The sequence below is a fragment of the Phaenicophaeus curvirostris genome, chromosome 21 (assembly GCF_032191515.1).
Source record: "Phaenicophaeus curvirostris isolate KB17595 chromosome 21, BPBGC_Pcur_1.0, whole genome shotgun sequence".
Taxonomy (NCBI): Eukaryota; Metazoa; Chordata; class Aves; order Cuculiformes; family Cuculidae; genus Phaenicophaeus; species Phaenicophaeus curvirostris.
The window spans coordinates 10,463,581-10,476,975 of record NC_091412.1 but is presented as its reverse complement, the minus strand read 5'-3'; the positions used below and the strand labels follow the sequence as shown (position 1 = coordinate 10,476,975).

The window sequence follows — 13,395 nt, the reverse complement described above, 5'->3', positions numbered from 1 at the left end:
ACAACTCCACACTGCTTCCAGCTGCTTCACTGACCGGTTCTGCTGGGCCCTCCACACCGAGTACCAAAATCCCAACCTGCTGAGCAAGCAGGAGCAGAAACCCAAGCGCCACGTCACGTGGCCAACAGCACAACAGGTTAAAACAAGCTCTTCCTGCCAAAGCAAAAGCCACCAAGAAAATACGTTTACAGCTGCAGTGTGAGCAGGGAAGCCTCCTCTGGCAGTCAGGACACACATCCCGGCAGCGAGGCAAGCCCTGACAGGGGGAGAGCTCCTTTCAGCTCTCCTGTACAATCACAATACACAGCCCGGAGCTCTGGGCACGCTCAGCGCCACCTGCCAACCCACTTTCCCCCCACTCTGTGCTCTCTCCTCCAACAAAACCAGCTTCACATCACCCTAGCGCACAGCCCAGACGCGCTGTGCAAGGAGGAGCAGAGCTCACAGGCTGCTCTGCCACATGCTGGCTAAATCCCAGAAAGCAGCTGCACTGCAGGAAGGCTGAGCTCACATTTCTGCTCCCTAAAAGGTCTTTGCTGCTGCCTCCTCAAGCAGCACTAAGTCTTGGCTGACTCCACTTCGCAGGGGAACGAGGAGGGGAGCCAACAAGCTGGGGCAGGCTGGATGCAAAGCCTAGGCCCTGGTTTATAAAGGAAGACTGGTTGCAACTGGAAGGGCCAGTTTATTAGAGAAACCTCACATTGCAGAGAATTCACAACACACTGGAGAGGGTCCGGGCCTGCTGGGGGCCAATCTTGTGCTGCAGCACTGATCTACGTTCCCCAGCTCCAACCCCAGCGGTGCCACAAAGGGAAGGGTTAACTGTAACACAGCTTGTGTTTACAAGGAGCCTGAGAGAGCCAGTATTAAAGTTCAAAACAGCCTCCCCGTTAGACAACGGTTAAAACAAAAATGGTTTAAAATGTTTAAAAGCTCCTTGTTCTTGGCTGCAGCGTAATGGGGAGGCAAAGGTCTACAACACACACAGGTCTGCGGGTCCCGGCAATCCGTCTGCTCCGTCTACCAGTGAAGGCCAGAGGGGGGGGTCTTCTCATCTTTGTTGCTTTCCAGAGAAAAGGGTGGGATTCGGACGTCGAAGTGGGAGCCATCAGGCCTCTCAAATCGAAAAGTACCCCTGCAAAATAATGGCAGAGATCACGCTGAGGCCAGGAACAAACACAGGTAGGAATCGTCAGCAAGAAGACGTGAGCTCTTCCATATCCTGCACCGGGGACTCCAGGGCTGCGTTTGCAATGCTGGTCCAGCAGCAAGGACATCTGCCTGCCAGGATGACTCATGTGTTGGAAGACTCCTGGGCGGTTTGCATCACATCTCTAATACACATTTCCTGAATAAAGATGTCCTGATTGGAGCCTCCAGGAGGTAAGAGCACTCCATGCAGCTGCAGCGGTGTTTACCTAACTCCCACTCCACACTAGGCAGAACTGGCTGAGATATTTTTACAAACCGATTACACGTAAATTCAGATTCGTATTCCTTGGCAGAAGCTCCACTGGGTGAAAAGTCTGCGACAATATGAAATCCCATCACAGACGTAACTGGGAACAGCTTCTGCTTTGCATTTCAGAACTGAGTCTGCCTGTCCTTGCACAAACAAGGGACTTGTTTACTGCTCTGAGCTAGACGACTGAACTGCAGAACGCAACGTGGGCAAGAGGATTGTGAAGATAAACAGGTTCTTGTGATGGAGAGAACACAATCAAACACCAGAAATCAAGCTGAGCAGCTTCTTAGCCGCAAAACCTTTGCCTCCGTTTCTTCAGGATGCATGCAGAGAGGGGGAAAAACTGGTTTTACTCCACAGGGCATGCACTCAGGCAATTCAAAACGCTTAACGTGCCAAAGGATGTATCCTGTAGGCAAAGAACTGCTTTCTTGCTTTTCCCAGCTCAAAGGCAATTCCAAGGCAGCTTTACTCAAACAGATTTACTTAAAAAATGCGAGGCAGAAAGCCCTGTCATGCAGAGGGCAAGAGCTGGCTGTGTATTTCTTGCCCACACAGAGGTGATGCTGTAAGTGCTGGCTAATTGCAAACAGAGGGAAACAGCTTTAACCCCACAGCACAGGAAAAGAACAACTCAGCCAAGCACATTCCTGCCTGCACTTGAAGGGGGTAACTTGAACACCAGCTAGACTGAAGGCTTTATCTGGTGTAAACTGGGAATAACCACACGTGCCAGCTCCTTGTGGACACAGAACCACACAGCTTCACTGAGGCCCAGGATAAAAGCACAGTCCTCTCCAAAGAAAGAAGATACCAGCATACACATCCCATTTGCCTGGAAAAACGGCAGCAGGAACCTTGCCTCTTACACCAAGGACTGAAAGGGAAAGAAAACTAGTACAGAAGCAGATGATAGAAAACTGCTTTGTGTCTTTTCAAGTCCAGCCAGGTTTAGACCACAGGAAGAGGATAAATTAACCTAGAACCTCTCTTGGTGCAAATGAACAGATCTTGTCATCACTAACTGGGATGCTGCTATAGAGAAGCTCATAGAAATGTCAACTATCAAATATATCCAGTCCACTTCCACCCACCCTCCAGCCAACTCCAGATTGCAAACTGCCTCCTGGCTCAGCACTGTGAGGTCCTAAATCTAAACCAGTACCGCGGTAATGACTGCTGCTTACCACATGTGACCACTGGATGCCTGCAGGGAGACGTGACTGCTGTACTGAAATGCTGGCTGTTCTTTGGATAAAACTGGCTCCTGAGAAGACAAGAGACCATCTGCATCAGCAAGGGATCTTAACATTTCTCCACAGACAGGCATCAATAGGAAATTCACACAGCAAGAAGAAAACAACAGAGATCCACACTCAGACATCCCTACAAATTACATGGCAAACAACCTGCCCAGTGAGCAGTGCTGGAATCCGTACTCTTTCACTTTTCCCATTACCAATTATTTAGGGCCATGCTGTGATGCTCAGTGTGAAGCTTCAGTTCATGCATACAAACAACAGATTAAAAGCTCACGTGATTTTTTTCATTGCCAGCTTCCTAGTCCACCAATTTCTGCTGCCCACTAAGCAATTCACTGGCAAATTAACCCAAGCAAGAGAACTCTACGGGGCTGTAATTCCCAAAAGAAGCTGCACGATACCTACCCTTCCTACAACGCCACGGCCCCTGACCGTTTCCAAGGTGCCAGACAAGCTAAATATCCTCCAGTGCCGTTCTCGGAGTTGTACCACTTCGCTGTCAAGGTTCTCCAAGCGAATACAGTAGCGCCACTGGACAGAAGAAAGGCTGTTACAAGGACTGGTATCGGCTGCAAACAGTTGATAACCCAGAGCCAATACTGGGAAACAGTTTCCAGGCAAGGGCTACTCTCCCTCCATCACACAGCAATGATGGTACAGCAAATAAACTCCTTCCCTTTTGCTGCTTCGTGAAACAAAAGGCACTTACCCAGTAGACATGGGAATTCTGGGCTTCCTGTCAAGAGAAACAAAAGACTTTAGCAGCTGCCCTTCAACGCTCGACGCCAAAACCTCTTCAGCTGTCAGCGCAGTGCAAGCACAGAGGCTCTCGCTCCGCGCCAGGCTGACACAGCCAGCTCACGGGAGCACAAGGACAGCTGCTCTGCAAAGCAGTCCCTCACCTACCACTCGGCACTGGCTCTGCTCTGGACACGGAATCATGGGGCAGGAGATTTGCAAGGATCTCATGACTGCAGAGGACTGATCTCCATGTTAATTACACACTTTCTACTGATCTAGGAACACCCATTTCCTTGCCTTCAGGCACCTGTTTCGCTGACATCATTGGGACAAAGATCAGTTGGGTTCTGCAGAAGCTCTAATTCCACTACAAAACGTTCACCTGCCATGGCACAGGCTCCCCTGCAGCTGGGCTCATCTGGACTTGGAAATCAAACCGCTGCAGTAATTCCCAGCCCTCCCACTCAGAATTCTGTTATTTTGGATGGTCCACATGAAGTTCTTACACTGGGAAGAGCACATCGTTATCAGCTAAATCCAGGTGGCTCTAGCAAACCCTCTAATGCACATCAAAGCCAGGAAATGGGCAGATGTCCACAGCCCCCCACCACTGGGCAGGATTTTTTACTATGAGATTGGGGAGACCCTGGCCCAGGTTGCCCAGAGAAGTGGTGGCTGCCCCATCCCTGGAGGTGTTCAAGGCCAGGTAGGATGGGGCTTGGAGCTCCCTGATCCCATGGGAGGTGTCCCTGCCCACGGTGGGGGTGGAACTGGATGTCCTTTAGGTCCCTTACAACCCAAACCATCCCATAATTACAGGGCAGACTGCCTCAGTGCCACTCGTCGCACACATGCCCATCACTGATGGAGGCAGTGAAGGACCATTTCATAAGCCTTCCTAAAACTTTTCCTTCTCTATCCTGCTAACACCATTCTACAGAACAGTGCAGTGCACTTCCCATCCCACAAATAAATCAAAGAAAGCTAAGACGCAGGAGCTGTTCTCCAAAAATGCGTGACAAAACAGTTTCACACTCCTACCTCTGCTGAACACGACAATCAAATGGTAACTGTGATTAAAAAGTCACTTCTCCAGTAAGCAGAAGGTACCTCCAGTCAGCAAACTGGTCTTAGGAAGCAAGTTAAACAGATGACAGAACTAACATAGTGACGTGCAGCACAGACCCACCCTCATGCCCATATAGAAAGGGATGACTGTGACACGTATGTTCTCTGTGGTTTCTCGATGCACATCGGAGAGCTCCAGCCAGGGATGGTTCTTCTCCTGCCACGCACACAGCGTATCCCGTGCTACAAAAGGTGGAACTGTGGGAAGGGAAACAGAAGAGATTATGAGAAGAGGCAAACCGTACCTGGAGTGTTCTCCCCTCAAAGCAACTCCTTTCACATCATTACAAAAATTAAAGGAGGCTTTACTGTAACAGAACTCAAATCAGACCACGAGTTTTACACCACATCCAAGATGACGGGTTCTGGGTGTTCACTACTGAGCACCTCACACAGCTGACTGAAGAGTTGGCCTCTGAAGCCAGAAATTACCTTTTGTTTGGTCGTACATGAGAAACCTCTCAAAGAGCTCATGCTGGATGGGCACTTGATCTGTGGAGCTGTAGGGAAGGATATCTTCATGGCTTACGTAGTCTAAACCTGAAACAGAAACACCCAAAGCCATTGAACATCCCCGGCAAAGAGCAGCTCAGAAGCCTCCTGGCAGAGAGATGGATCACACTAACGAGGAATTAAGGAAAGGACTTTGGCAGCAGCAGCCAAAGCTAATACCACAATTGCAAGGAAGAATGGAGGGAACAGGCCAGCAATAACCCTTGGCAGCATTCTCCTGGGAGATTTCTCCCTAGGACAGTTTCCCTGACATACTGCATATACTCCAATCCTTCCTTTGTTGCTTGCAGGGCCCTAAACCACAGACTGATCCATTTTAGGAGTGTCCTGCAGGTCCTGCTGTGCCATCAGCAGAAGCCGACTGCTGGCAATGCTTCTGACCCCACCTCATGGCCACCCTCCCCTCCGCAGAGGCCAAAGGTGTTTCACTCACCTGGGATAGCATAGAGAGCTCTGCTGTCATCGTGATTTGCCAGGAACGTCACTGCTTCTGTCTGGGATCTCTGCGACTGAGAAAAAGGCAAGTCTGTGTCTTTCTGCATGGTTGTGGGCCAGTTTCCAGCCACATTTCAGTTCACTACTGTGGTTTCTAAAGCTGTAACATTTATTTCATTTAACCAATTCTCTCCTTTTAACTCTTCTAGATTAATTCTCCACTCAAAGAAGCAAAAAGCACTTTCAGTGCTGCAACCCACGGTCGCATTGACCACTATGCAACAGAACAGGAAGCCCAACAGGATGATGAAGGCAGGGTGGAAAGGGGAAACATCATCCAAAAAATAGTCATATCACATTCCGGATTATCTTTCTCAGGGAAAATATGACTTGAAGAACAAATTTTTCCTAAAATTCTTATCAATCAAGTTCTCCAAAGCCATTTCTTTCAGTGCCTGTCTATCTACAGCATTCAGACAAGAGAGAATATTTGAGTTTCAACCCCAGAATTATTGGTTACTTACTATATGTGGACAATCCCGAGCATCTATTAGCACCTGGTAGTAAGTATGTGTTTTGCCCTTCACCTCTTTGGAACCATGGCCTGTTGCATTCTCGTTCCTGGAGAGAGAAGCAGAGCACGGAGCTCAAGCACAGGATGGCAGCAAAGTTATTACCAGGACCAGGCATGTTCATAAACAATGGTTCTCTAAAAAAGTACATTTCACAGCCTGTCATCATGCAATTGCATCCAAATTAAGGTTATGTCAGCCACCCCCACTACAACAGACCAGCAGAGATGACAATCAAAGGTGTGCTCCTGTGGTACAACAGTTCCAGGCTCACACAGCTCAGTTCCTCCTGCTGAGCTCAGTCTCCTGCCTGGGGTGGGTATTTTTACTGCCCTCCCATTCTCTGTTTACTCCTCGTTCCATCCCAACTCCAAACACACACTTGCCCAGCACACCTCCAACACAGACCAGGAGGAAACAGATGGAAGAGGCAAGAGGGGTGAAGAGCAACTCAGTCCACAAGGAGGATGAACCTGGTGGGTTGAAACTGGGGAGGCAGCCAGCAAACCCAGCTCACCCGCAACCACCAGCCTGCAATTTTAAGCCTAGATTTAACACAAGCAGATACGCAAGGGCTTTCTTATAACAAAGAATGCTAAGAGATAGCTTGTTATTTGGGGTTCTCTTCCATTTCTTTCACATACCCACTCTCTCACCCTTCATCCTTCCATCCTGTCTCTAATTAACACAAAACTAATACTCATGCAATACCTCTTCTTTAAGCACCCCTCTTCCATTTTACATTTATGCAAAAACAGACCCACACCATCGTCCTCCTTAAAAACTTATTTACTCCAACCAGGAAACTTGCTACAAAATGTAAATATAAAAGCACAACACCACATAAACCAGAATAAATCCTTACTTTTCTGTGACAGGAGAAGCCACATCTCGATCGTAAAGCCTGGCTTGCCACGGAAACAGGACTATTCCTCGATACCCAAAAACACTGTGAAGAAATAGCTGAAAGGAACAAATAATAGCATTTGAATAACCAGCAGGCTTTAATCGCCTCAGCTACAACAGGAAACACGAGGCCAAAAAGCCCCTTTCTGACAGCATTCAAAAAGCATCCAACTGAGGTAAAAGTAGAAGCGTTTACAAGGAGCATGAATACATGGGATGGGATTGCAGGGAGAATCACCACTGTGTGAACCCAAACAAAGAGGGGAAATAAAGAGTTTGGGATGAGGGAAGAAATTTGCATCTTCTCTATTCCATAAAAGTGAAGGAGATCGGACTGGGAGAGACTGCTCCAGAACACAGAAACAGATCTGTGAGTCCTTCGCACTGAAATGACAAATTTAGTTGTTATTTCTCAAATTAAGTGACTGTCTTTTGCTCCTACAGACAGAAAACCCTTCACTAAGGCCAGCAGAGCAAATGCCATTGTAGGAACAGTTGTGTCATCTGCAGATTCTTATCACTCTGCTACTGTCAGATGACTGGTAAACTGCAGACACAGCAGAGACACAGAGCACTGAACTGTGAAACTTCTGGCCTTCTGCTACAAGACAGCCACCTCCTCACAGGTAAATCCCTCGGCTACCTGAGCTCCATGGAACAAGCCTGCAGGGCCAGCTCTGCATCCTGGAATTGCTTACCTGACCGGTCTCATACTTGCCGTGCTGCTTTGGTGCCTCAAACACCCCCACGGTCTCCAACACTTTGCCCTCTGGACGGTTCCTAGGAGCAGAGAGGTTGTTCAGTGGGTGTGCAGGGGCTGATCCCAGACCAGACAGCCCACAGCACCAAGCTCCAGACGCTGGCCAGGCATGGCTCCGCACCTCGCACCTTGCTCAGGAACGACACATCCCTCAGAGAGCCCCACTACGCACTCAGCTGCCCAGTCACCCACACCTCCTGCTTTGCCAGTCTACCCTTTCCCAACTGCCCTGGACACCCCCCCACTCAGTCACTCCATTAGCTCAACTACCCCTTTCCCATATCCCTGCCACCCAAATCCTTCCCAGTCTCCCCTCAGTGACCTAACAGCCCCCCCAGCCCCCTCACAACCCCTCACTCCGCTTCCAAACACGCTCTTACTGCAACCCCCCCACCCGCCTTCCCCAACAGCCCTTCCAGGGTCAACACTCTTACTTTCCCCCAAGAAAAGACCCCTCCATGGCCCCTGACCTCGTCCCCAACGGCCCCTCCACAGCTCCTTGCCTTCCCCCAACCAACGGCTCCTCCCTTCTCCCCATCAACCCCCCCAGGGTTTCTGCTTTCCCCTCCAACAACGGCCCCTGCCCTCACCCCAACAACAGCCCCTCCGTGGCCCCTGCCCTCACCCCAACAATCTCTCCAAGGCCCTTACCTTCCCCCTCACACCCCCAAAAACATCCCCCCACAGCCCCTTACCTTCCCCCCAACCAACGGCTCCTCCTTTCTCCCCATCAACCCCCCCAGGCTCTACGCCTTCCCCTCCAACAACGGCCCCTACTTTCCCCACCCCCCAGGGCCCCCTCAGGGCCCCTCCTTGCCCCGCAACAACCCCTTCAGGCTCCTTCCTCCCCCCCTCCTGGCCCTCCCTGAGGCTCGGACCCCTCCAGGCCCCCCCTGAGGCCCGGACCCCCCGCCCTCACCGGGACGAGAGGTGCCTCCGCGGCGGCAGCAGCAGCGGGAGGGCGGCGGCGGCTCCCCCCGCTCCCAGGGGCCGCAGCCCACGGGCTGGGGCCGGTTCCCAGAGCGGCGGCCCGCGAGCCCGGCAGCGGCTCAGCGCCGCCGCCACGTACCGCCGCGCAGCGCCGGCCGACATCACCCCGCCGCCGGCCCACAATGCACCGCGCCACCCCCCACTTCCTGGCACTACGGACAGCGCCGCTCTAGCCCGCGGCCGCACTCTATGGTTCTCCGCGCCGTCCGACATCATCCCGCCGCCAGCCCACAATACACAGCGCCGCGCCCCCCACTTCCTGGCAAGACGGACAGCGCCGCTCTGTGTCACCAGACATCACCCCGCCGCCAGCCCACAATGCATCGCGCACACCGCCTTCCAGGCGGCGCCCTCGCTGGCGGGCGGCGCCTCTCTAGCCCGCCGCCGCCGCGCTTTGTGGTGCTCGTGCCAAGATGGCGTCGGCCGTGCGGGCCGGGTGGCGGCTCCGGCGGGCGGTGGAGGGCGGCGAGCTGGCGGGGCTGCCCGCGGGGCTGCGGGCCGAGCTGGAGGCCGCACTGGCGTCCGAAGGCGCCCTGGTGCCGTTCAGCCTCCTGAGGGGGCTGCACGCCGCGCTGCGGGAGGCAGGTAACGCCGCCCCGCCCCGCCCCGCCGCCCCCGGCCCGGCCCGGCCCGGCCGCCGGTAACCGCCCCGTGCCGCCCCCGCAGGGTCCCCGCTGTACCTGCACCAGCTCCTGGAAGGCAGCGAGATCCACCTGCCCGAGGTGCCGGTGCCGCCGCGGGTAGGTGAGGGCCGGGCGCGGGGTGCGGGAGGCGGCGGTGGCCCCCGGTCCTCACGGTGGCTCTGCCCCCCTCGCAGAACCCCGAGCTGGTGGCGCGGCTGGAGCGGATAAAGGCCAGGCTGGCCAACGAGGAGTACCGGCGCATGACCCGCAACGTCACCGGCCAGGTGAGGGGTTCGAAAGGCTGGAGCACGTACGGAGAGAGCTGGGGCTGCTCCGCCTGGGGAAGCGCAGCCTCCGGGGAGACCTCAGAGCAGCCTCCGGTGCTGAAAAGGGCTGATAAGAAAGATGGGGTTGCCAGGGATAACGGTTTTAAACTAGAAGAGGAGAGGTTTAGACTAGATCTCAGGAAGAAATGTTTTGCTGTGAGGGTGGGGAGGCCCTGGCCCAGGTTGCCCAGAGCAGGGGTGGCTGCCCCATCCCTGGAGGGGTTCAAGGCCAGGCTGGATGGGGCTTGGAGCCCCTGATCCAGTGGGAGGTGTCCCTGCCCATCACAGGTGGGACTGGATGGGCTTTGAGGTCCCTTGCAGCCCAAACCCTTCCATTATTCCATGGTATCCATGTGCCTCCCCCCAGTATCTGCTGTTTGGAATTGTGTAGCCGCCCGATTTCACAGAGCGTGCAGAGCATTTTAGTTCTTGCTGCCTGAGAACAAGTGACCAGACAAGAGCCTTTAGCGTCTCTGATACGGCAGCAGAGGACCCACATGCAAGAAAACACACACGCTGAGAAGTGCTTTGATCAGAAATGATGCATTCTCCGTGTCCTTGAATCAAACCACAAGGAAAAACCCAGAGAGACCCAGGTGCTGTGGAATTGCTGCTGCCCTGCAGCCTGTCCCCCTGCTGCTGGAATTCTGAGTCCTAGGGACAGGCCAGGGTGTTAGCATGAATTTTATTACGCATTAACCTTAAAATACAGCCAATAACAAGTTGTTTTAATCCCTTTTAGGACACGAACGGGCCGTTAACTGAATTTGGGAGGCAAGGTGAGTGGCTGCCTGTCCTGCTGGTGCCCGGCAGCGGGTGCCTGCGGGTCAGGCATGGGAACTGTGGCATCACTAGCTGGGGGCATCACACAGCCCTTCCCTCCCTGAACAGCTCACGGGAAGGGCTGAATGCACAAACAGCCTGTCGGTCGCTCTTACAAACATCTCTGGAGGCGCAAAACCTGTGAATCCTCAAGTATTCCAGTAGCCTGTCTGAGGCAGCCGCGGGCAGGCTCTGTTAGCAGGATCGCAGCTTATTCCCAGCCCTATTCTCCAAGCCTTACCTAAAATCACAGTTGTCTCTCTTCCTTCTCTCCAGTTCGCTCCGTTAAAGCCGTTGTCATCACTGTATTCAACTTCATTCTCACCGTGGTGGCCGCCTTCGCCTGCACGTACCTGGGCAGCCAGTACATCTTCGCTGAGACAGCGGCGGTGAGTGAGTTTGTGGCCTCACAGCCCCCTTGCCCTGCGTCAGCCTGGCCAGAGCAGCAGCTCGGGGCACGCACGTGCTCACCGATCTCTCTTTTTGTGTCCCCAGCGAGTCCTGTCAGCGGTAATCGTGGCCTCAGTGGTGGGCTTGGCCGAACTGTATGTAATGGTTCGGACTCTTGAAGGGGACCTCGGGAAACTGTAACCACACGCGTCCCCGTGAACTGAACTGAATGCACTGGAGGCTTCTCCCCTCCCCAGGAGTCATTAATTTGGGGCAGGTTTATCTGCTACCATCTGTACCTGCTACAGGGAAGGCTGCTGTATTCCTCAGGCCTCATCCTGTGCTTCCCACTCCATAACGTTCCTGAAACGGACACAGACTAAAATCCTGCAGCTGCAGAACAGAAGGGGGAACGGCTGTGGACTCACCTTCCCAGCACAGAGAGGGGTGTTAGCTCCTGCCATTTCCATTCTCCTGTGAAGTTTTTGTCTTTTTATTCTGGAAATAAATAATCTGTGTTTCCAACCCCCTTCCTGCCTGACAGGAGATGTTTTGCAGTGCAGGACACCAGCCTGACATCTAAAAGACACTGAAGAGCCGTGATTTTTTTCCTCTCTCTATGCATCCCACATCCTGCTCCTAACAAAACCACCTTTCGCCTGCCCTTGCTCTCGGCAGAGCGATATTCCCAGCGTACGTTTGGGGTGAGTCCTTAATCGCTTCAGTTCAGGAGGACAGTGGCGTCTGGCACAGCCGCTTTGGGGCTGGCGCCTGGCTTGGCTTTGCTCGCAGCAGCTCCGTGTCCTCTCCTGCCCCTGTGGCTCTTGGTGCCTCGGGAAGGAGCACGATTTGTTGCTGCCAGCCCGAGCCACGGGGTGCAGGCAGGCAGGGCAGTGAGGGGAGGGTGGCTCTACCTCTTCCACATGGGAAGCACCTCAGCGCAGAGCCCGGGGGCTTCCTGGGTGCCACGGGGGGAGAGAGCGGAGCCAGCTGGGTGCCGCCACGGCCCCTCGGACCCGGACACCTGCCGGGTGGGCATCCTGCCAGGCCGGGACACGGTGATTAATGCTCTGATGGCAGCTAAGCCCCTCTGCGAACACGCTTTAATATCCGATACGGGGAAATCTGCCGGCACCTGCGAACGTGCCTGTGGATTAGGGGCGGCCGCGTCGCAATCATCCCTGGATACGGCCTCAGATTAAGGTATTTTGTCCAAAAGATTAGTCGGCATTAGGGGGCTGACGGGGAGCTGGCCCCGCCACGGCCACCCCGGCGTTCAGGATATTGGATGACATCCTTGGGACCTTCGGGACCAGCGGTAATTCCACACCCTAATGAAATCACGGAGCTAAGCTGGCGGGGTCTGGGTGCAGGGGGGGCCCCCGGGAGGTCCCCGCTATGGCTCACCCAGGTTGGCGATGGCTGCGCTGTAGATGAGGTCGGAGATGGAGCCCAGCGAGGTGGGGATGGCACGAGCGGGGCTGCGGGCTCCCGGCGCGGGCAGGGTGGGAGTTGGGATGGGGACGGCGCTGTCGGGGGGTGCTGCGGGAGGACCCCGCTCCCCGGGCGCCGCTGGCGGCGGTAACGGCGGTGGCTCCGGTTTGGTGCTGCGGATCCTGCGGGCGCGGCGATTCTGAAACCAAACCTGAGCCGGGCACAGAGGGGGAACGGGACTGTGAGACCCCGACGGGGCGGCCCCACAGAGGAAGGGGTTCGGGGCATGGATTGGGGGGCCACGCTCACCTGGATCTTGGCCTCGGGCAGCTGGGTGAGCTCGGCCAGGCGCTCGCGGGTGGCGATGTCCGGGTAGGGGACGGCGGCGAATGCCCGTTCCAGCTCCGAGAGCTGCCCCCGGCTGAAGGTCGTTCGACGCCGCTTCCGTGGGACCCCCGGGCAGGGACAGGGACATGGGGCACAGCCCCCTGTGCCCCCCGATCCCCCTGCCCCATCAGGGAAGCGGAGCAGCAGCGGCTGGGGGGCACGGGAAGTGCCAGGGGCTGCACTCATCCTGCCCGGCTGCCCTGGCCCTGTACGCAGCCCTGGCTTTTATCCCCCCTGACCCCCCCCAGCAGGCTGGGAACGCCCTGAGCAGGCGGTGCTGACCCCCCACCGCGAGCCATTCCCGGTGGCTCCTGGGCTGTTCCCTGCTCTGTGGCCCCGACAGCGTCACCCTGGGGTGCACAACCCCCCCAGCACCTCCAGGGACCAGTAAACCCCACCATGCCCGTACTGGTGTCCCCACCCACCAGTGACTCCACCATCCCCGTACCAGTGTCTGTCCACCAGTGACCCCACCATGCATGTACCAGTGTCCCCCATCCACCAGTAGCCTCTCCAGCTGCCCATACTGGTGTCTCCACCCACCAGTAACCCCACCATCCCTCTACCAGCGTCCCCATCCACCAGTGTCCCCACCAATCAGTGATGCCACCATGCTCAGATGGGTGTCCCTGGCCACTATT

At 54.9% G+C, this 13,395-nt stretch overlaps 3 protein-coding genes across 3 annotated transcripts; 1 reads left to right on the top strand and 2 right to left on the bottom strand.

Moving 5' to 3' along the window:
- Window positions 1-662: 662 nt before the first annotated feature.
- Window positions 663-8,902, bottom strand: POLDIP2 (DNA polymerase delta interacting protein 2). Its single transcript, XM_069874388.1, has 11 exons — window positions 8,702-8,902; window positions 7,721-7,802; window positions 6,982-7,079; window positions 6,069-6,165; window positions 5,543-5,618; window positions 5,029-5,136; window positions 4,658-4,794; window positions 3,437-3,463; window positions 3,133-3,258; window positions 2,653-2,732; window positions 663-1,135 (listed from the first exon to the last, which is right to left on the bottom strand). The coding sequence occupies exons 1-11, from the start codon at window positions 8,872-8,874 to the stop codon at window positions 1,021-1,023; spliced, it is 1,119 nt and encodes a 372-aa protein (XP_069730489.1). The 5' UTR covers window positions 8,875-8,902; the 3' UTR covers window positions 663-1,020.
- Window positions 8,903-9,160: 258 nt separating this feature from the next.
- On the top strand, window positions 9,161-11,462 carry TMEM199 (transmembrane protein 199). Its single transcript, XM_069873749.1, has 6 exons — window positions 9,161-9,357; window positions 9,439-9,512; window positions 9,590-9,679; window positions 10,464-10,500; window positions 10,820-10,932; window positions 11,039-11,462. The coding sequence occupies exons 1-6, from the start codon at window positions 9,186-9,188 to the stop codon at window positions 11,132-11,134; spliced, it is 582 nt and encodes a 193-aa protein (XP_069729850.1). The 5' UTR covers window positions 9,161-9,185; the 3' UTR covers window positions 11,135-11,462.
- Window positions 11,463-11,942: 480 nt separating this feature from the next.
- On the bottom strand, window positions 11,943-12,964 carry SEBOX (SEBOX homeobox). The gene is made up of 2 exons (XM_069874030.1): window positions 12,677-12,964; window positions 11,943-12,578 (listed from the first exon to the last, which is right to left on the bottom strand). The coding sequence occupies exons 1-2, from the start codon at window positions 12,938-12,940 to the stop codon at window positions 12,330-12,332; spliced, it is 513 nt and encodes a 170-aa protein (XP_069730131.1). The 5' UTR covers window positions 12,941-12,964; the 3' UTR covers window positions 11,943-12,329.
- Between the last annotated feature and the right edge of the window lie 431 nt (window positions 12,965-13,395).

Excerpts from the sequence above, each read along its gene's own strand:
- POLDIP2 (XM_069874388.1), bottom strand. The coding sequence starts at position 8,874 with ATGTCGGCCGGCGCTGCGCGGCGGTACGTGGCGGCGGCGCTGAGCCGC. Across the intron at positions 4,795-5,028 it reads CATGTACGACCAAACAAAAG|TTCCACCTTTTGTAGCACGG; the intron begins GTAATTTCTGGC and ends CCCTTCCCACAG. Across the intron at positions 3,464-4,657 it reads CTTTCTATATGGGCATGAGG|GAAGCCCAGAATTCCCATGT; the intron begins GTGGGTCTGTGC and ends TTCTCTTGACAG.
- TMEM199 (XM_069873749.1), top strand. The coding sequence starts at position 9,186 with ATGGCGTCGGCCGTGCGGGCCGGGTGGCGGCTCCGGCGGGCGGTGGAG. Across the intron at positions 9,358-9,438 it reads CGCCGCGCTGCGGGAGGCAG|GGTCCCCGCTGTACCTGCAC; the intron begins GTAACGCCGCCC and ends CCGCCCCCGCAG. Across the intron at positions 10,933-11,038 it reads TCTTCGCTGAGACAGCGGCG|CGAGTCCTGTCAGCGGTAAT; the intron begins GTGAGTGAGTTT and ends TTGTGTCCCCAG.
- SEBOX (XM_069874030.1), bottom strand. The coding sequence starts at position 12,940 with ATGAGTGCAGCCCCTGGCACTTCCCGTGCCCCCCAGCCGCTGCTGCTC. Across the intron at positions 12,579-12,676 it reads TGCCCGAGGCCAAGATCCAG|GTTTGGTTTCAGAATCGCCG; the intron begins GTGAGCGTGGCC and ends TGCCCGGCTCAG.